Source organism: Panthera tigris, chromosome C1 (assembly GCF_018350195.1).
Source record: "Panthera tigris isolate Pti1 chromosome C1, P.tigris_Pti1_mat1.1, whole genome shotgun sequence".
Taxonomy (NCBI): Eukaryota; Metazoa; Chordata; class Mammalia; order Carnivora; family Felidae; genus Panthera; species Panthera tigris.
Genome location: NC_056667.1, coordinates 97,374,858 through 97,398,296, shown reverse-complemented (window position 1 = coordinate 97,398,296; position 23,439 = coordinate 97,374,858). Strand labels below are relative to the sequence as shown.

The 23,439-nt window shown below is 33.2% G+C and overlaps 1 protein-coding gene and 1 pseudogene across 1 annotated transcript in view; one reads left to right on the top strand and one right to left on the bottom strand.

The window, feature by feature from the left end:
• The window catches only part of SYCP1 (synaptonemal complex protein 1), a 126,787-nt gene that overhangs the window by 51,646 nt on the left and 51,702 nt on the right, over positions 1–23,439 (bottom strand). The window contains exons 16-23 of the mRNA XM_042993787.1: positions 18,177–18,281; positions 17,260–17,363; positions 15,891–16,008; positions 15,026–15,096; positions 11,930–12,011; positions 8,851–8,913; positions 6,348–6,410; positions 6,122–6,184 (exon numbers count right to left, since the gene is read on the bottom strand). Of these exons, the coding sequence (XP_042849721.1) occupies positions 6,122–6,184; positions 6,348–6,410; positions 8,851–8,913; positions 11,930–12,011; positions 15,026–15,096; positions 15,891–16,008; positions 17,260–17,363; positions 18,177–18,281 (669 nt within the window). The remainder of the gene's footprint in view (positions 1–6,121; positions 6,185–6,347; positions 6,411–8,850; positions 8,914–11,929; positions 12,012–15,025; positions 15,097–15,890; positions 16,009–17,259; positions 17,364–18,176; positions 18,282–23,439) is intronic.
• On the top strand, positions 3,441–3,881 carry LOC122240743 (annotated as a pseudogene).

Genomic DNA, 23,439 nt, shown 5'->3' with positions numbered 1-23,439 from the left:
TCACCATGATCAAGTGGGATTCATTCCTGGGATGCAGGGCTGGTTCAACATTCGCAAATCGATCAACGTGATACATCACATTAACAAAAAAAAAAAGAGAAGAACCATATGATCCTGTCAGTCGATGCAGAAAAGGCCTTTGACAAAATCCAGCACCCTTTCTTAATAAAAACCCTTGAGAAAGTCGGGATAGAAGGAACATACTTAAAGATCATAAAAGCCATTTATGAAAAGCCCACAGCTAACATCATCCTCAATGGGGAAAAACTGAGAGCTTTTTCCCTGAGATCAGGAACACGACAGGGATGCCCACTGTCACCGCTGTTGTTCAATATAGTGCTGGAAGTTCTAGCATCAGCAATCAGACAACAAAAGGAAATCAAAGGCATCAAAATTGGCAAAGATGAAGTCAAGCTTTCGCTTTTTGCAGATGACATGATATTATACATGGAAAATCCGATAGACTCCACCAAAAGTCTGCTAGAACTGATACATGAATTCAGCAAAGTTGCAGGATACAAAATCAATGTGCAGAAATCAGTTGCATTCTTATACACTAACAATGAAGCAACAGAAAGACAAATAAAGAAACTGATCCCATTCACAATTGCACCAAGAAGCATAAAATACCTAGGAATAAATCTAACCAAAGATGTAAAAGATCTGTATGCTGAAAAATATATAAAGCCTATGAAGGAAATTGAAGAAGATATAAAGAAATGGAAAGACATTCCATGCTCATGGATTGGAAGAATAAATATTGTCAAAATGTCAATACTACCCAAAGCTATCTACACATTCAATGCAATCCCAATCAAAATTGCACCAGCATTCTTCTCGAAACTAGAACAAGCAACCCTAAAATTCATATGGAACCACAAAAGGCCCCGAATAGCCAAAGTAATTTTGAAGAAGAAGACCAAAGCAGGAGGCATCACAATCCCAGAATTTAGCCTCTACTACAAAGCTGTCATCATCAAGACAGCATGGTATTGGCACAAAAACAGACACATAGACCAATGGAATAGAATAGAAACCCCAGAACTAGACCCACAAACGTATGGCCAACTCATCTTTGACAAAGCAGGAAAGAACATCCAATGGAAAAAAGACAGTCTCTTTAACAAATGGTGCTGGGAGAACTGGACAGCAACATGCAGAAGGTTGACACTAGACCACTTTCTCACACCATTCACAAAAATAAACTCAAAATGGATAAAGGACCTGAATGTGAGACAGGAAACCATCAAAACCTTAGAGGAGAAAGCAGGAAAAGACCTCTCTGACCTCAGCCGTAGCAATCTCTTACTCGACACATCCCCAAAGGCAAGGGAATTAAAAGCAAAAGTGAATTACGGGACCTTATGAAGATAAAAAGCTTCTGCACAGCAAAGGAAACAACCAACAAAACTAAAAGGCAACCAATGGAATGGGAAAAGATATTTGCAAATGACATATCGGACAAAGGGCTAGTATCCAAAAATCTATAAAGAGCTCACCAAACTCCACACCCGAAAAACAAATAACCCAGTGAAGAAATGGGCAGAAAACATGAATAGACACTTCTCTAAAGAAGACATCCGGATGGCCAACAGGCACATGAAAAGATGCTCAATGTCACTCCTCATCAGGGAAATACAAATCAAAACCACACTCAGATATCACCTCACGCCAGTCAGAGTGGCCAAAATGAACAAATCAGGAGACTATAGATGCTGGAGAGGATGTGGAGAAACGGGAACCCTCTTGCACTGTTGGTGGGAATGCAAATTGGTGCAGCCGCTCTGGAAAGCAGTGTGGAGGTTCCTCAGAAAATTAAAAATAGACCTACCCTATGACCCAGCAATAGCACTGCTAGGAATTTATCCAAGGGATACAGGAGTACTGATGCATAGGGGCACTTGTACCCCAATGTTTATAGCAGCACTCTCAACAATAGCCAAATTATGGAAAGAGCCTAAATGTCCATCAACTGATGAATGGATAAAGAAATTGTGGTTTATATACACAATGGAATACTACGTGGCAATGAGAAAGAATGAAATATGGCCTTTTGTAGCAACGTGGATGGAACTGGAGAGTGTGATGCTAAGTGAAATAAGCCATACAGAGAAAGACAGATACCATATGGTTTCACTCTTATGTGGATCCTGAGAAACTTAACAGAAACCCATGGGGGAGGGGAAGGAAAAAAAAAAAAAGAGGTTAGAGTGGGAGAGAGCCAAAGCATAAGAGAATGTTAAAAACTGAGAACAAACTGAGGGTTGATGGGGGGTGGGAGGGAGGGGAGGGTGGGTGATGGGTATTGAGGAGGGCACCTTTTGGGATGAGCACTGGGTGTTGTATGGAAACCAATTTGACAATAAATTTCATATATTAAATAAATAAATAAATAAATAAATAAATAAATAAATAAATAAATAAATAAAACATTGTTTATAAATTTCCTTCCAAAACCTGCCAAATGCATGCCACAAATTTTGACATGCTGTATTTCTATCATTATTCAGTTTAAAATCATTTCTAACTTTTCTTGTGATTTCTTCTTTGGCCTATGACTTATTAGTGTGATATTTAATTTCTAAATATTCACTTTTCTAGGTATCTTAAGGTTACTTATTTCTAACTTAATTCTATTGTAGTTAGAGAATATACTTTGTAAATCTTTTTAAACATATGGAGACTTGTTTTATAGCCCAGCATATGGTCTTCCTTGGTAAACATTCTATGTGTCTACAAAATAATTCACAGCTTAACTATAGTGTTCTATAAATGCAAATTAAGTCAAGGTAGTAAATGGTGTTGTTCAGAATTTCTACATTCTTACCAATTTTTTACTAGTTGTATCAATTGCTGAAAGAGGTGTATTATAATTCATTTTAGTTTAAGTTTTTGCTTCATGTATTTTGAAGCTCTGTTATAAAATACAAACATACTCGTGATTGTTACATCTTCCTGATACATTAATGCCTTTATCACTGTGAAATGCTCTTCTGGATCTCTGATAATACTTTTATCTTAATCTGTTTTGTGTGTTATTAAAACAATCACTCCAGTTTTCCTATTCTTACTGTTTGCATGGTATACAATGGATCTTTTTCATCTTTATTTTCAACTTCCTTGTATCTTTATATTAAATAAAGTATGTCTCTTATAGGTAGCATATAGTTTGGTCTCAATTTTTTATCCAGACTAACAATCTCTGCCTTTCTTTTTATTATTTAGTCCATTGATATTTAAGGTAATTATTGATATGCTTGATTCAGATGTATCATTTTGCTCTTTGCCTTCCATTCACGTCATCTTTTTGTTCTGCTCTTTTGGATTTATCAAAATTTTTTAGTATTCCACTTTTTTGGCTTTTGGCTGGGAGGAGATGAAGGTGCAACTGTCTTTGGTGGTCCCAAATCCAGATTCATCCAACATCAACTGCTGTCACCATGCCAATAAAGTTTGATCCCAATGAGATGAAAGTTGTATACCTGATGGGCAATGGTAGAGAAGTTGGTGCCACATCTGTCCTAGCCCCGAAGATCAGCCCCCTATGTCTGTCTCCAAAAAAGGTTTGTGATGATATCACCAAGGCAACTGGTGATTGGAAGGGTCTGAGGATTACAGTGAAACTGACCATTCAGAACAGACAGGCCCAGATTGAAGTAGTACCTTCTGCCTCTGACCTGATTATCAAAGCCATCAAGAAACCGCCAAGAGACAGAAAGCAGCAGAAAAATATTAAGCACAGTGGAAATAACACTTTTGATGAGACTGGCAACAAAGTCAGACAGATGTGGCACCGATCTTTGCTAGAGAACTCTCTGGAACCATTAAAGACATCTTGGGGACTGACTGCCCAATCTGCGGGCTGCAATGTTGATGGCTGACACTCTCATGACATCAATAGCGAGCAGTGGAGCTAAGCTGGTGAAGAACTGTAAATAAAAATATTTCAAAAAAGGATCATTTGACAACCAATGGAAAAATATTTTTCTTCATTCCATTTTTCTATTGGCTTTTCACTGTTTCTTTCCATTATTTTATAGTGACTGCTCTAGAGAGAATATGTATCACTAACTCATAGTCTACACAAGGACTTAATAGTGTACTACTTCATGTATCATGTAAAAATCCTGCAACAAAATAGTTGTATTTACCTTCCTGCCCTTTGAGCTATGGTTGTCATATATCTTATGCACTGTACATAGAATTTTTTTTTTTCAACGTTTTTTTTTTTTTATTTTTGGGACAGAGAGAGACAGAGCATGAACGGGGGAGGGGCAGAGAGAGAGGGAGACACAGAATCGGAAACAGGCTCCAGGATCCAGGCCATCAGCCCAGAGCCTGACGCGGGGCTCGAACTCACAGACCGCAAGATCGTGACCTGGCTGAAGTCGGACGCTTAACCGACTGCGCCACCCAGGCGCCCCTAGAATTTTTTTATAGAAGCCAAATACACATTTTAAAAATTAAAAAAAAGAAAAATATATAGCCTTTTGTATTCATTTACATATTTACTGTTTCTAGTACTTTTCATTCCTTCCATTGATTCAAGTTTTCATCTGATGTCATTTTCCTTCAGACAGAAAAAAATTCCTTCAGCAGGTCTTTAACGATTAGTACAACTCTCAATGTCCTTATTTTTGCTGCATACAGAATTCTGGCTTGATGGTTTATTTCTGGCACCACTTTACAGATGTCATTCCTTTGTCATCCAGCCTTCACTGTCCTAATGCAAGGTCAGCCCTCATTTGTGTCATTGTTTCCCCATATGCAATATGATGTTCTTCTCTGGCTGCTTTTAAGTTTCTATTTTGGGTTTTAGCACTTTGACTAAGATATACCTGCCTAGGTATCATTTTCTGTTTATCTTCCTTTGGATTTGATAAAAGCCACAGATCTGCAAGTTTCTGTTTTTTATTAAATGTGGGAAATTTTTCAGAAATCCTTCAAATAACCTTCTTTTGACCTATTCTCTCTCTACCCTCTTCTTAGGGTCTCCAACTACACATTTAAAACCACTTGATATTGTCCCGCAGGCCAGTGAAGTACCATTCCTTTTTTTTTTTTTCTTCTCCATCTTTCTTCTGTGCTTCTCTGATCATTTCTATTGATCCAGCTTCAAGCTCACTGACACTCTCTTCATCCATTTTCAATCTACTACTAGGACACTTGAAGTTTAAGATATTTTACTTTTCAGTTTTAGAATCTCCATGTGATTCTTTTTTAAAGTTTCCATTTATTCATGGAGATTCCCCATTTGTTATTTCATTATAATCATACTCTCCATCTTTGAACACAATTAAAATAGCTATATAAATGATCTTATCTGCTAATTCCATCATCTGGGTCATCTTAGAGTGATTTCCTATTGACTTATTTTTATACTGCTAATGGTTATTGTGTCATCTTCAGTTTAGGGCTACTATAAGTAATGCTGCTATGAAGATTTTGCACATTTCTCTTGATTCTACCTACCGAAGGCTGATTGATAGGATATATGTATCAGTTACTTTTCTACATAATTCCAGCAGTTTGAGACTTCTTTTCATTTTTAACATAATGTTTATATATTTTTAATCTCAAACAGTATTACAGGAAGGTGTAATATTTTTGCTTTCCTAGAAAAGGGACATGTCTCAAACACTGAGAACCATTGTTTTCCATTCAAGACTCAAAAACTATTTGAGTACTGTCAGTTGTTGTTCAAAGACTTGGGCATATGATAACAAATTAGAGCTCTGACATCATGAGCTGACATTCCCTAAGTTTAATTTGTTTCTACAAAACCAATGGTTCTCAAACTTCTTGGGCAGCCAGATAATCATATGTAGAGCTTCTATAAAATGTAGATTCCAAGGCTCCACCCCAAAATCTACTCAATCTCAATTGTGGAGGTATGGGTAAGGAATATGAATACACACATATACCACACATGTTCATGTATTTTAAGCTGCTTATATTATTTTAATTCAGCTAAATCACAGACAAGTACTCTATTACAACTAAAAGGATTCCTGTAATCTCAAAAGATAATTTCTGAAAATTACTGCTACAATATGAAGAGTTTAAAATTCCTAAGTTCTCATCTACTTACTAGTATTTTAAAAACAAAGAGTCCAAATACCTTTATCTCATAAATATTCAGTTGCTTGCTTTCTGCTGTACCCTTTTTTTTTAAGGCCTTATTCTGTAAAAAATTAAAAATACAGAATTACATTTAGTGATTCAATTTTGCACTGCCACTGACTTAGACTGAAATTACTAAAGGAAAGAAAAGCATTATTCTCTAAAAGTATAGTGAAAAAAAATAGTTTTCCTTTAATAGTTTGATTTTGAGAATCAGCACGTACCTCTTGCTGGAGTTCTTCAATACACTTGCTTTTATTTTCAACTTGTTTCCTTAAATTGTTACACTACAAATTATGAGAAATTATAATTATTTTATTCAATATTCCAGTCAAAATAAGTAATTTTAAACAAAAATATTGCATAAGGTAACAAAGAGGTCATTTCAAAAATCATGTGGTTAAGTAATTCCATTAATGTCAAAAATTATGTGATCAAGTATAAATTGTAATGAAGAAAATGTGCCTCTTGGTAAATTCTATACAGAAGGCTGAATTATATTAATTGGATTTTCAAAAGCTACAGCCAGAGATAAGATTAACTGTAATTTGTTCCCCATTATTACTCATTATTCCCCATTTAATTATTCCCCACTCATTATTACCCATTTCTCATTTCTGAGTCTCTTTTACTTGTTATATTTGGGGAAGGGAAATAAGGTGATACTCTATGTTCTAGCTACATTCTAATTCCTCTTATCTAAACCACTTTTTTTAAATCTCACTTTAAGAGACTATTTCACCTGAGTACACAGGCATGATTGGATCAAGAGGCATTAGGCTAAGAAATATTTGGAGCACCATAAAAGCACAGATTTCTAAACAGTCCTAAGACATTACAACTTTGTAAATTGTCCTAATTTCCATCAAAATAGAAACTCCAAAGGGGGGGGGGGAACTAACCTCTCTTAGCACAAACTATTCTGTTAAATATTTTTACTGCAAAACCCATGTGCAGTCATAGTTAAGTATTATTCTAAAGCTGAGTAATACACGGCACTGTTGTTTAAAGTGACTTATTTATCTCATTTTTAATATCCCCCACCCCCAAACCGTCTACTTCACGGAAGAAAAGTTAAAGAAAAGTGATTTTCACAGCAATTTTACTGGTATAAACATATTAGCAGGTACAACTATTTGTGTATATAATTTTTCCTTACTTCCAATTTTGACAGAAAAGGCAGCTAGATACTCTGAACAACCTTCCTGATAATTTAAAAGTAAATGGCTACAAAACAGATAATCTGCTTACTTGAAATTACAATTTAAAGTGATAATAGTAGGTTTGGGGGTAGCACCAAAACCAGCTAAGGATGTATGTTGAAACTACCTAGGGTAAGGGAAATAGATAAAACTTAGAGCTCACTAAAGGTAAAGAATTCAATAACGCAACCCCGCATAAAGCCATAAACTCAAAAGACTACCTACCCTATGAAAATGTAAACAAGAAATAAATCTGCCACACAGAAGGGTACTGTAAGAAAACTTGTCTGTCTTGATGCTAACACTTAAGTTAAAGGTATCAAAATCTTCCCTGAAATTTGTAGACATGAGGTAGCCTTATATGAGTTTATAGGCTTAATTCATGCTATCTCTATTATTTGGAAAAACTTAAAAATGGAGAATTTAATTTAAAATGGTTCCTGGTGAACAGTGCTCCCAAGAAAATCTTTTGGGGAAGATCCCAACTTCAATACAAACCACAAAGAAATCCCATAGATGAAATTCCAAAGAATCATTAAAAAACACAAAAGAATCAGCAGAAACAAAAAGCAGAATGAGACCTGAAAAGACTTCAAATACTGGTATTCCTAAAAAAAACCTTCTTTATTATTGGCATTACTACCATCCAAAAATTATATACCTTACTAAAATGATAGTGGCATCAAAACTATCAACCTTGAAGTCATTTTGACTGCCCCATCTCACTCTCCCTTCTTTCTGAATAAGCTAATGAAAATTAAAATAACAAGTTTTCATTCCTTTTAAGTTTAAATAATCTCCAAATTTAGGGCTAATGAAGATAAATATATTTGGTAGGATGTCCAAAAATTCTTGAAAAGGATTTAAACTATCACAGTTTTTGAAATCACAGTTCAATTTTAAATAAAATAATTCATGTGCATAGAAACAAAGAATTTTATTCACCAGAATTCTAGGTAGAAGAAAACAGTGTTGCTTATTAGAGGTCAGAACTTCAGAGAGTGAACTATACTTTTCCAGAGGACTACTCAACTATAAAGAAGGTCAAGTTTAGGACAAGTGTGTGGTGAGGGACAGAGAAAGGAAGAGTGAATTGGGATGGACAGCCAGGCAGTAAAAACACTTCATAACTTCACATAAAAAGACGAGAAAATTTTCTGTAGCTCCCTGGATTATAAGAATGAGAGCAAAGTCTAACAATAATGTTTAAAAGCATCTTGCCGCTCTAAAGATATCTGCAACAAATACAGCTGCTGAGAGTGTGAAATCTGGGGAAAGGGAAGAGATAACTAAAGAGAAGTTTAATGAAACTTTGCTCTTTGAAGCACTGTACAAAACTCCTGAACTAATGGCCTCTTCAAAGAAACCTGCAGTAAAAATCCAAAATTATTCCTTAAAGCCTTCAATGGAGAATTGAGATCTCTTTCTACAAGACAGTGTAAAGACTCCTCCTAAAGAATCTAGTCATACATATATTGTTACAAAGTCTCTTTTCTCAAAAACATTTTTTGCAATTTGATAATACCTTGTTCTCTAATATCTTCATTTGTTTATCTTTTTTTAAAACTTCACATTCAATGCTGCGAGCCTAAAAAACATTATATGACATCAGATTAAAAATGCTAACAGAATTTTCTTCTATGAGAATCTTATAGAAATGGAATTATAAAACTTAGTCTTATATTTCTACAAAAATATCCATTCTCCCAGTTTATTTCAGTATTTTTTTTTTTTAAAAAGAAACTGTCTTTAATGTTCATCATTCTTATCTTGGCCCAACAATCACTTTATATTGTATTAACTTCCCAGTTTAGCCTGAAATTAAAAAAAAAAGGTTTACTTATTTATTTTGAGGGAGAGTGCATGTGTGTGCGTATGCACACATACAAGTGGGAAAGGGGCAGACAGAGAGGGAGAAACAATCCCAAGCAGGCTCTGAGCATCAGCACCAACGCAAGCCTCAATCTAACAAACAATGAATGAGATCATGACCCGAGCAGAAATCCAGAGTCAGACACTTAACCAACTGAGCCACCCAGGCACCCGCTACCCTGGATTTTTAACAGTTGTCTTGCATACAAATGTTTATAATTTTTTAAATATGTCTTTCACAAACATTTGTTAGATCTGAACCTTGTAACAACCCAATGATAAAGACAGGTCAGGTATTATTATCTCCATTTTAGAGATGAGAAAATAGGCTCAGATAAAGCATGCATGAAACAATATAAATGTCTAAACTAAGGTAGCAGACTGGGGGGAAAAGTGTAATGAATATCAATGCCAGGCAAATATCTGAGAACTACTTACAAATTGGATTCTTTCTGAGAAGGTGTTTCAATAGGTAAATAGAAATCCAACCATGGAAAAAGCTTAAATATGCTAACAACTTGTTTTGCATTTTGGGTTTTTTCCCTTAACTCATCACTAATATCTTGTACATTGATAACATAAATTTAAATTCTTGGTAGAGAATTTTTATTTTAAACACTAAATTCATGTTTTACCACATCACAAACAAAAGGACTGGGGTCTTGGGCAGCCTCCGATGCAAATTTTAAAGCAGTAAATTACATAGCAAGTCTTTAGGATAAGATTAAATTGTTTTTTTCTGGTTGAACGTAGTAAATATGAAACTGAAAGTAAAAAATATGTTTTTGGAAGAAAAAAATATGGGAGAGTCTAAAGAATGGTAGAAGTCTAGCACTACCACTACTACTTCTTATTCATGCCATTCAGAGTCTCAATTTCTTTTTTTTTTTTTTTTAAGTTTATTTATTTATTGGGGGGAGGAGGCAGGGAGAGATGAACAGACAAAGAGGCAGACAATCCCAAGCAGGCTCTGTGCTGCCAGCCAGAGCCTGATGCAGGGCTCAGTCTCACAAACTGTGAGATCATGACCTGAGCCGAAGTCAAGAATCAGATGCATAACTAGACTGAGCCACCCAGGTGCTCCCAGAGGCTTGATTTCTTAATTCATAAAAAGAGGACAAAAGTAAGTTCCAGTTAACTAAGATAAAATATATAGAGAACCAGAATGTTCCTGGTACACTGTAAGCCCTTCAAAATATTAGCTCATCTCATCCTTAGTTGAGATGGTCTGACAACTTTCTAAAAGTAAACATGACATTCCTCAGGTCAAAACTCTTCAATAACCTCAAATTCCTAAATATAGTTTATGAGACTTTAAATAATCTGCCCTCATCTCTCCCAACTTTCATTTTCCCTATCCTCATCTCTCCACTCTCATCTTTCCCTACTCTCTACACTATTACCACAATCTTAAACTCCACCTTTCAACCAAGATGAACTTTTCATAATTGTTTAAATACAAAAGACTCTCTCATGGTCTGTATACAGTGTGTGTATACTTGTAAATTAGAACACTCTTTTCCCTGATATATTTATGTCCACCTCTCTGCCTTCCACTAATTCCTATTAATCTAAGGTTTCAAATTGAATGTCACTTCTTCCAGGAAACTTATCCTGATTAGATGCCCCGTACAGGCTCCAACAGCACCTATATAGAGGACCTATGTTTTGGTCTGGCCACCATTCTTTCCCGAGAAAACTCTGTTAGTGTAAATTCCATGATAATCCTGCTAAATCCATGTTGTTTGATCGAAGCTAATCTGTCTCCAGGAGCAGGTGGGTAAGTACCTCAGGCTTTGCCAAATTACTCTACCCCTTACCCACAATAATCAATTCAGGAAGAAGTAAGTAAACTAAACTAGGCCAAAGTCCTTTCCAAGATTTTTTTTCCAGAGCTTTCAGGACACTTTTTTAAAGCCTTCCAACTGACTCCAGCACCTTTCATATCTCCTCATTCCATTCTTAAAAATTAAAAATATCACTTCCCTAATAACAAATCTTAATTGGGGGCACCTGGGTGACTCAGTCAGCTAAGCATCTGACTTCCGCTCAGGTCATGATCTAGTGATTCGTGAGTTCGAGCCCCACCTTGGGCTCTGTGCTGACAGCTCAGAGCCTGGAGCCTGCTTCAGATTCTGTTCCCCCCCCCACTCTCTCTCTCTCTCTCTCTCTCTGTCCCCTCCCCCCATGCTCTCGCTTGCTCTCTCTCAAAAATATATAAGCATTAAAAAAAAAAAAAACTTTAATTGGATCACACATTATCCACCAGAACAAATGAAGTTCAAGCTTGACACCCAGAACAGTGCCTAGAACATGGTGGAATCACATACTTTGTACTATTCCACTTTTGTGATATTCTTCCCGGAAAACCTTCTTCCTATCTCTATATATTGACATCATACCCACCAAAGCACAACACACACTTACCAATTTTATCAGTATGTCATTTACTGACAAATTTTTTCTTGAGCCTCTTTAGCCTAAAAATGTATATCAACATTAAATGTTGAGGATTTATGAAAGAAATTTAGAATTATACCACTATTTCTTTTATTTATAAATCCTGTAAGCAAAATAACTCAGCTTTGCCTGTATTTTTAAGGTCAACAGTCTACAATAGTCCCTATATCACTATTTATACACTAGAATATTTCACTTTATTTTTTTTTACACACATGGTGATTTTATGATTTGAAATTCTATTCTACAATTTATTATTAAATATAACATACATTTTCTTCGCTCTTGTCCAATTTACATTTAACTTCATCTCCTTTCTGCTTTAGTTCTTCTCGCACAGATTCCAGTTCATTCCTTAAAGGAAATGGAAGAGTGATATAGTAATAAACTTTATATTTTTTGTTCTATTCATTTTCTGGGATTTCTAAAATGCTTGACTATATTTTTTTGTTGGTTTAGATTTTCATTTTGTTTGGTAATTATTCATGCATTAATGTCAACATATATACCTCCTCTCCTACATTTAAATGAATTTATACATTTAACTTGAAACTATGTAGATCCTTTTTCCACTAAAAAAACCTCTAGAAAGAAGTATTTCTGATTTAAATCAAGATTTCACTTTACTCTTCCTTAGTCTTAAATTAGTCATCATAGTCAAGACATAGTTATTATTTTATACAAATAAATTAGGGACATAAATACAAGTGATTTTTAATGAACTACTACATGACTGAGATATTTGCATAGACAAATATCCTTACATAGAGAGAGAGAGTATCTCTGGAAACACACATAAGAAACAGTGATACCTCTGGGGAGGGAAACTAGATAGCAGAAAGACAAAGGAAAGACAGTTTTCTTTCCTTATGTGCCCCCCTTTGTCACTTTGAATTTTGTACCATATGCATGTATTATCCTTTCAAAATTTTGTAAATTAAAAATTTGTTGCACATGAAAGCAATGGTCTTTTGTCTTGAATCCTTGAAGCTATTTATTTTTTTCTTTTTTTTTAATTTTATTTTATGTTTTTTTTAAAAATTTCTTTTTTAATGTTTATTTATTTTTGAGACAGAGAGAGACAGAGCATGAATGGGGGAGGGTCAGAGAGAGGGAGACACAGAATCCGAAACAGGCTCCGAGCTGTCAGCACAGAGCCCGACGTGGGGCTCAAACTCACAGACCGCGAGATTGTGACCTGAGCCAAAGTCGGCCGCTCAACCGACTGAGCCACCCAGGCGCCCCTTAAATTTTATTTTAGAGAGAGCACATGAGCAGGAGAGAGGGACAGAGGGAGAGGGAGAGAGAGAATCCCAAGCAGGCTCCATGCTCAGTGTGGAGCCTGATGCGGGGTTTGATCCCACGACCTTGGGATCATGACCTGAGCTGAAATCAAGAGTCCGATGCTCAACCGACTGGCCATCCGGGCACCCCTTCTTGAAGCTATTTCTATTTATAGAAATATATAAATATTATTCAATCATATGAAATAATTGGCCTTGTAAAAACTGAATTCAGGCTATTTACTCTTTAACTGAGTATAAAATTTTTAATTGGCATATTCTTACTTCTATATATGAGTGTATATATATATAGTATATAGAGTTGTGATATATGTAGTATATATTGTATAATTACATAATATATATACAATATATATAATTATATAACATATACAGTTATTATATATAACTCTTCAGAGTGTATATATACATATATATTCAGAGTTATTTATGTCCAAAGAGTAGGCAGATGTACAAAAAGATATTTTCTAAGTAATTTTAATTCTCCTAAATAAAAGGTAGCCTTTCCCTAAAATAGGTCTTCATTTTTTATCTCCAAAATGTACAGTGCTTTAATCACAGAGATTCAATCTAGAAATAACAGCTACTTTCTCTGAAGGAGAAAACTGAGCAACAACAACAAAAGCAATCATTAGAAGTGTAATAAAAGATGACTTTCCAAACCTAGAAAATGGCGATGGTCTTGTGGCCAGACACTATATGTAGTACTTTATTCACATTACCTCATATAATCCTCAATCCTATATATTAACCAAAATGAGAAGCCAAAGCTTAATACTTCAAAATATAAGTACAGACAAGGACCCCCAAGTATTTAGAAACCATCTAAATTAACTAATGGATTAAAAGGAAACTTAAAATACAGGAACAGGTTGTTTAGAAAATAAACATTAAAAACACTATATATCAAAACCTAAGTCATAGATCCATAGCTGTGTTAAGAAGTAAACTGCTATCTTCAAATGTTTTTATGATTTGAAAAAGAGAAAGAAAACTAAGTATCAATATATCAATTTGAAAAAGAACTAAAGAAAAGATTAATATGTGATTTTAAGCAGGCAAAACATTTCTAAGTAGAAAAGCAATGGAAAAATTACCAAAAAAAGACAACTAGATTTAATTCAAATTTAAAAAATTTACGCACAACAAAAAATTACCCAAAATGCAAGGAAAACAACAAGTTGGGGGAAATATGTACTGTAACATATTATAAATATATGTAAATATATTATTTAAAGCTTAAGTAAATCAGTAAGTAAACAAGACCTCAAAAGTATTAACAGGCAACAGATATAAGCAATTTTAGAAATAAGAAATTCTAGCAAGCAAACACAAAAAATTCCAAAACTTACCCCCCAAAAAAGAAAATTACAAGTCCTAATAGCAATGAGTTGTTTTTATCTATTATATTATCAAATAAATTAATAATAATACCCAAAACAAATTAAAAGATATTTGGAGCCAGCATTTTCATACAATAGTGATTGTACTGCATGGTTTACAACTAGTATAACCTATTAGAAACCATTTGACTATCAACAGTTATTGAAATAATTATTCCTATGACTCAGTAAATTCTCCTTGAAATGTATCCTATCAAATTCAAAATAAGGGAAAAAATCTGTATGCTCCAAGATGTTTACTACAATACTATTTATGATAGTGGAAAACTGGAAAATGTCATCTCTAAAACCAACAAGGATTAAAATAAATTGTTATATCCACTTGACTGGTTTACAGACATTAAAAATAGACAATTGTGAAAACACCTAGAAACATGGACAACGTTTTAAAATAACATTAATTTTTTTAAATTTCGCTTCTAAATTTTCTTGCATATAATTACTTTCTTCGTGATGCTTTAAAATTCCTGTCTAACCTATTTCAACAATAGAACAAAAGACATTGTTATGATTTTATTTTTAAGCAGAACTCCAAAGCAATCATTCTAATTTTTTACTTTATACCATATCCAACATTAAGTGTAATTTAAATTAACCATAACAAATAGAAACATACTAAAATCTTTTGCCAGACAAAAAAAAGCCAACTCATTAGTCTTGCCTTAATTGTGTTTCAGTTTTTTCCATATTTTCTATTTGTTTCAACATCCGTTCTTCTTTCTTTTTGCTATTCTAAAGAAATAATAAATGTTTATGTTAATCATTCTGTTTCAACAACAATAAAATTGAAACTAATATTTAAAACCTTTATCTGTCACCATAAAATTCAATTAGTTATATATAAAACAAGACAGTGAGCTATTTAACTTGCATAGTTACATACTATTTTTCCAGCCTTATTTTAATTATTCCCCTAGTAATTTATATACAACAGCTAAAAAGCAAGTCTTACTTATTGTCTCCCAGTGATACTTTAAGGCCTTCTATCCTTGTTCATATTGTTGTGATTTCAAGGAATGCTTTTCCATTCACTATTACCTACTGAACTTATAATCAGTCATCTTTTAAGACCAAAATCAATGCTATATTCTCTCTGAAGCCTTCTCTTCCTCCAAGGAAGAAGATAACACTTTGTCCCCAAAACAACACATATAACATAGTATTTTAAGTTATTTGAGCATTTAGTTCTTCTCTTGAGTCATAAGATCTTAATGAGGAAAGAAGGTATTTTATTCATCGTTGTATCCTCCACACTGTCATATGATTTACCCGATAAATACTTGAATAAATATTCATAAAAATCCTAACGCTTAAAATTACATTAACTTTATCAATGGGTAGTTCTATAGTCTGTTGCCCATTATCACCATCTAAATCAATATGCATATTTTTCTTCTGAAACAGAGGATCAGTTCTAAGATAATCAGATTTGTAAAGGGTAAAGAATCTTGGAAAGTCATCTATTCAAACCCCCTATATTTACAGGTTAGAAAACTAAGTCACTGGTACTTTCTTTTACAACTCACATCAGTATCTTCTTGCTGTTTCTTGAGTTCTAGGGCCATTTCACTTGTTTCTTGTGCTAATTTTTTGTTCTCCAGTGAAAGTCTGTTGCAGCTTGCATTTAGTTCAGTAGTCTTAAGCCTGTTTTTTAAAAACATGTCAGACCTAAATATTTACCTATTAAATTATATGATGTAGAATTTAATTCAAGATAATCTTAGGGGAAAGGGAGAAAGGGCTGGGAATATAAATAAGATTGGCCATTAATTAATAATTTCTGAAGTGCAATGATAGCTATGTGCTGCTTCATTACATTATTCCCTCTACACGTTTGAAATTTTCAACACTAAGTTAAGATGCCACAGATTTCCTTGCATATTCCCTACACCTCATCTCCCCATACTTTTCCACAAATTTTGAAGGGTGTCTTACTTTCTCATATAATTTTCTCTAGTAGACAGTCTCAAAACTATTCCAAACTTCTGGTGATTTGATTATAGTAGCACATGAGGCATGAGCTATTTTTAACAAAATATTTTCATTAAAATAAGTAAAACAAGATTTAATTTTTGTGTACAACACTTAAACTGCTCTTACAAGATCTCAAATACTCTACACTGGAAGAGAGATTACTACTGCTATTAGTGCAGTCAGGATCAATTTTAAATCAAAGAAGGGGGAACTGTGCGGTTTCAGTAGCAAGCACCTATTATCTTCTCCTACTTAACCAATACTGGAAATTCATCTAAGAGTAGATTAAAAAATGAAAGGTTGAAAAAGCAAACATAGCTTTGAAAGGTTGAAATAGGAAACACTAAACTAATGTATAAATAACCAGTCCATTTACTAAAAGGAATTTTGGTTAATAAGTTTCACCCAGAATTCAATGACCTGTATGTATTTTGTCACTTCACCAAAACAAATCTATGAAATAATTTAACAAGCAACCAAAATAAATGGGTAGAATTGCAAATAATTATTTTTATGAGGAACTAAGTATCACCAAGAAAAGTAATATATTGATATTCTAAAGAAGTTCTCAACTTTGTGATATACTCTTTTTATGTCAATTATATATATATGTGTATGTATATATGTATATGTATATATGTATATGTATTTGTATATATATATTAACAATGGTGTGTGTATATATGTGTGTGTATATATGTATATGTGTATATGTATATACGTACACATATATATACACACACACACACCATTGTTAATTTCATCAGCAGTAAAATTAATAAATTATTTTGATCTCTAAGTAGGAATAAAATACAACTTTAACCCCATTCAAATAAATATTGAATATAATTTACTAATTTATTAACTACCAGAAAGCTTAAAAATGAAATATATAAGCTATTTATAAGATAGAAAACTTACTTCTCATTTTCAAGTTCAGTTTTCAGCTCTTTAACCTGTTTGGAATAATGTTGCTCACTTGTCACAATGGCAGTTAACTGTACTTCCAAATCATGCACTTTTCTCTGGAAAATAAATGTGTATAATCACAGCAAACATTTTTACAATATTCTTATTTTAAAAGTATGGTCAGTCTGTAATCAACTCATATTAGGCAAAAATTTGGTAAGAAAATGTCACATTTTAAAATTTAATAGATTTAATGCCAAAAGCATTATAATTTTAGAATAATGAATAATGACAAATGTAATACAAGTAAATTCCATCTCGATATTCTAAAGCTCAACCAGTAAAATTATATTTACAAATTATAAAATATTTTCATCAGTTTTACTCAACCAGGTAATTAATCTCCATTAAAATGTTATATTATCAATAAAAAAATATAATAATTAATGAAGTCAGGCAGTATCTTAAAAACTAAGCTGTTCTTACTATTTTAAACTATTGTATAGTTACAACGTAATACTGTTATGGATTGAAAAAATACCTTTATAAAATAAAAAACATATTCCAAAATTATAACGTAAGCACTATAAAAATTATTGTAAACTAAGAACTTAACAAAAGTTAAATTTTAAATGTTTAAATTAAGAATACTGAAGACATCAAAAATGTGATTGTTATAAACCATAGCATGATGCATACTCCTGATATCTTAAATGCTGACCTCTCTCTCCCACATTAGAATATGAAGATTTTCTAGATGTGTATCACATAAATCATTAGTACATTAAATGTAGCAGGAACACTTCCTTTGAAAGGAATTTTGTGAAGAAATCTTTCACAAAGCTAATAGCTATACCATAATCTATTCTGTAAATCTGTACTCTACTAACAAAATGTTGCAGGACAAAATGTATCTTTTCTAAACAAACCTCTCTGGTGTGGAGAAGACCAGTCAGTTCTTGTTGTGTTCCTTTTAATTCTTCAGCAATCTTCTCAAATTGTTTCTTTTCATCTAAAAGCTTTTGGTTTTCTACCTATTTAAGAACACCATAAATCAGGACAACCAAAGCACACACGTATGCAAAATGATCAAACTACCTAACTAGAGTGAAGAGACTTACGAGTTTCTCTTTGGCTAAAATTTTTTAAAAAGAGAAAACAAGTAATTAATAAGTTAATTCCAAAACTAAATATGATAACAAAGGATTGAATAAACAGAGCCCTAAAATTTTTTATTTAAAAAAAATCAGACAGGTCATTGAATTCAAACCTTATCTTATGCATAATTCACTCTAATTTATTAGCATTTATTAGTCACTCACTATCCTACCAATCCTGTTTGTCTTTATATTGCACTAAAACGTGCTTCCCTATAACTTCCATGCAGTTGTCATTGTTCTGCCTTTCTTAGTCGCATAGAAGTCTAATTCCTTTTTTACATGATAGCTGACAAATATTTGAAGAGAATTATCAACACTCCCTAACTTTTCTTTTTCTCTTCACCATTCTAAAATCTCTAATTCTTATCATTCTTCCTATGAAATGGTTTTAAATTACTTCATTCCCCGAGGATTCCTTTGTCAATATACAATTTTAAATAAGGTATCAAGAATTAAATTCAATGTTGAAATATGGCCCTTTGTAGCAATGTGGATGGAACTGGAGAGTGTTATGCTAAGTGAAGTAAGCCATACAGAGAAAGACAGATACCGTATGTTTTCACTCTCATGTGGATCCTGAGAAACTTAACAGAAACCCATGGGGGAGAGGAAGAAAAAAAAAAAAAAGAGGCTACAGTGGGAGACAGCCAAAGCATAAGAGACTCTCAAAAACTGAGAATAAACTGAGGGTTGATGAGGGGTGGGAGGGAGAGGAGGGTGGGTGATGGGTATTGAAGAGGGCATCTTTTGGGATGAGCACTGGGTGTTGTATGGAAACCAATTTGACAATAAATTTCATATATTGAAAAAAAAAGAATTAAATTCAATGTTCTAGACAATCAAGGATCAACAAACTACAGCCCACAGGCCAAATCCAGTCCCTACTTGTTTTTAATAAAGCTTTACTGTAATACAGCCAACATATTTATGTATTGTATATTCCCATTTTGCCTTGTAACAATGAAGCTGTATAGATGCAAGAGAGACCAACCACATGGCCCACAAAGCCTAAAAATTTGCTACTGGCCGTTTAAAGAAAAATTCTGTCAATCTTTGCTTTAGATGGGTCCTATACAATAGAACTTTCTGCAATAACAGGAACATGCGGTAGCTACTGATCACTTCAAATGTGGCTACTGGAGCTGAGAAACTGACTTTTTTTTTAATTTGGTCTATTTTAATTAATTTAAATTTAAGTGCCACATTTGGCCTCTAGTTACCATACTGGATGGCATAGCTCTAGAAAGTGAGCAAAACTAAGTATAAAACAACCATTAACTCTTTACTTACAGGTGCTTAATTACTATCAACTCCTCCTGTTATCCAACATAGATTTAAGTCAATTTTCATGTTGTTTACTTAAGCATGAGATCACAACGGTTTATTAAAGGCTTGACAATAAAGGCCCTATATTAATAATAACTACTAAATTGTGTTTATAGAGTCTCAATTTTATAGGCAATGTGGAGCTATTTAAAATTTTGATACAGCTATAACATGATCGCATCTGTGATTTAGAAAGCTAACTCCTATGCACTATTACATAGGAAGACCCAATTATATACAGACTACATATATACATATACACAAGTGTTTACAAATAAAAGACTAATCCAGTTTGAAAGATATACCTTGCAAACCATAAACATTCTTCAAGACAAAAAGATACTGTCAGAGATAAAGAGAGATATTAATAATGATCAAAGATCAATTTGTCAGGAAGACAGAATAGTTCTATATGAATGTGAGACTTATAACAGAAATTTAAAGTACGTGAAGCAAACATTGACGTAATTATAGAGAAATAGACAATTAATAAATCAAAATAGGAGATGTTAACACCCCTCAGTAATAATATAACAGGACAAAAAAAAAATCGACAACACGGAAGATTTTCACAACACCATCAATCAAATGAATCTAACATTTAAAGAACACATATAGAACCTAACAACAGCAGAATACACATTCTTTTCAAGTACACATGGAACATTTACTAAGATAGATTATAACCTTTATAAATTTAAATAATAAAGTATATTCTTGAACCATAATGGAATTAAACTAGAAATAAGTAAAAGAGGAAAATCTCCAAATACATGGAAATTAAATAACAGACTTCTAAATAACCCCAGGGTCAAAGAGGAAATCGAGAAATTAGAAAATATTTTAACCTAAATAAAAATGAAAATATAAGATATCAAAATTTGTGGGATGCAGTTAAGGAAGTGATTAAATTTATAGCATTAAATGTTTAAATGGAAAAGAAAAGTCTCAAAACAATCTAGGTTTTCATCTTAAGAACCTAGAAAAAGAACAAAATAAACCCAAGCAAGTAGAAGAAAGGAAATAGTAAAGATAAGAGCCAAAACTGATGAAACTGAAAATGGAAAAACAGTAGAGAAAAATCAACAAAACACAAAGCTGGTTATTTTGAAAAGGTCAGTAAAATCAATAAACTTCTATCAAGACTGACAAGACAGAAGACACCAATCACCAATATTAGTAATCAAAGAGTATAGACTATAGACTCCATAGATATTTAAAAAATAACAGAATGCTACAAACAACTCTACGCACAGAAAGTTGACAACTTCAATGAAATGGACTAATTCCTTAAAAACCACAAACTACCAAATCACCTAAGATAAAACAGGTCACCTTAACAGTTCTGTAATAATGAAAAACATTAGATTCATACTTTAAAATCTTGCCAAAAAAGAATCTCTAAGTCCAGATGATTTCACCAGAGAATTCTACCAAATGTTTAAGGAAGAAATAACACTAATTGTATACAATCTCTTCCAGAAAACAGAAAGAAATGCTTCCCAACTCATTTTATGAGGCCAGTATTAGCCTGATTCTAAAACCAGATAAAGACCATTGAAGAAAACTATAGACTTCCCAAGAACACAAAACCAAAAATCCTCAACAAAATATTCAGAAATTCAACAATTTAGAAAAAGAATAATATACCACACCAACTGGGATTTATCCCAGAAATGCAAGCCTGGTTCAATATTTGAAAATCAATGTATGACATTGATTAGAATATTAATATTCTAAATAAGAAAAACAACATGATCATATCAGTAAACACAGAAAAAGCACTTGACAAAATTCAACACAGATTCATAAGAAAAAAAGCTTAAACTAGGAACAGAAGGGCACTTCCACCAAAAAAAAAAAAAAAAAAAACTAGAATTAAACATCATATTTAATGGCAAAACACTGAATATTTTCCCTTAAGATCACATCAAAGATGTACATGGTCACCACTCCTTTTCAACATCATACTGGGAAGTCTGAGCCAGTGCAGTTAGACAAGAAAAAAAGAACTACAACTGTCCTTATTTGCAGACAAAATAACTGTCTACATAGAAAATTATAAGGAATGTGCAAAAAACTCCAAGAACTAGTAAGTCATTTTGAAAAGGGGTACCTGGGTGGCTCAGTGGATTAAAACATCTGACTCTGGGTTTCCGCTCAGGTCATGACCTCACCAGCCATGAGATCGAGCCCCACATCGGGCTCAGCACTGACAGCATCTCTCCCTATCTGCTCCCTCCCTCTCTCTCAAAATAAACAAACATTAAAAAAATAAAAAATAAATGATTTTGGCAAGACTGTAGGATACGAGGCCAATGCATAAAGCAATTGTATCCCCACCTGCTAGTAATGTACAACTGGAAAAATACAGGTTTTTTGGGAAAAGTACTTTTAAATACTACTTAAAACACTTTCCAGAAAGGAAATATTTAGGTATAAATACAACATGTACAGATCTGTATGTTGAAAACTAAAAAATGCTAAAGAATGAAGGAAGATCTATACAAATGGACAGATACCATGTTCATATATTAGAAGACCCAACATAAGTAATAACAGCAATTCAACCTAACTTGATTTCACACAATTACAATCATAATCACAATTACAATTACAATCACAATTACAATCATAATTCTGGTAGGATTTCCTTAGATAATAGACAAGCTGAAAATCTAGATGATAAAGGAACTAGGATAGCTAAAACAATTTTGAAAAAGAATATTAAAGCCAGAGGAACCACACTACCCAAATCTAAGACTATTAAGCTACAGTAATCAAAAACACTAATATGTCAGTGAATTGATAACAAATAGATCAAGAAAACAGAAATAGTCCAGAAACAGATCCACACAAATATGGCCAATTGATTTTTTATAAAAGTGCAAAAGCAATTCAAGGGGGAAAAAGAATCTTTTCAACAAATGCTAATATCATCCTGGATCAACCTAAGTATTTAAATCTTAAATATCTCTCAAAACCACCCACTTTTTCTCACCACTACTTCCCAGCCTAAGCTACAATCATCTCTCCTCTAGCTACTGTGATTGTCTGTCTAATTAACTGTTCTATCTTAATCTGTTCTCAATTCTGCAAGCCAAATGAGCTTTTCAAAATGCAAACCAAGTCACTCCCTACTGAAATTCCTTAGAGTTTCCCATACCTCTTGGGATAATACAAAATTATCCTGATAAGATTTAAAAGGCCATGAACTGCCAAGCTCCTACTACCTAACTTTCTGGCCTCATTTTGTACCATTCTCTTCTTTTCACTCGAGGTTGTACTCACCATACTCTTTCCTATTAAAGAAACTTTGCACATAATATTTCCTCTACCTGATAAGCTCTTCCCTTCCTTCTCTGAATTTCAGTTCAATATTTATTTTTTTAAAAAAAGACTTTCCTGACCCAACTAGTTCAAATTCCTTAATTATAGGCCTCATAGCACTGAAAATTAATCCTTTATTGCCTTTGTCACCATTGTAATATTACCTTTGAATGACTTATATTTAAATGTGATTATTTCATGACTGTAGATCCATGAAAGCTGCATATGCATCCATTTGCTCCCAGCTGTACCCCCAGAGTATAGCATAATAGAAACTCAACAAATGTTTGTTAAAAGGGCAAATGTATTATTTTATTTATCCCTTACAACTACCCTATTAGCTATGTGCATTTCAGAGATGGAGATCTGAGGCATC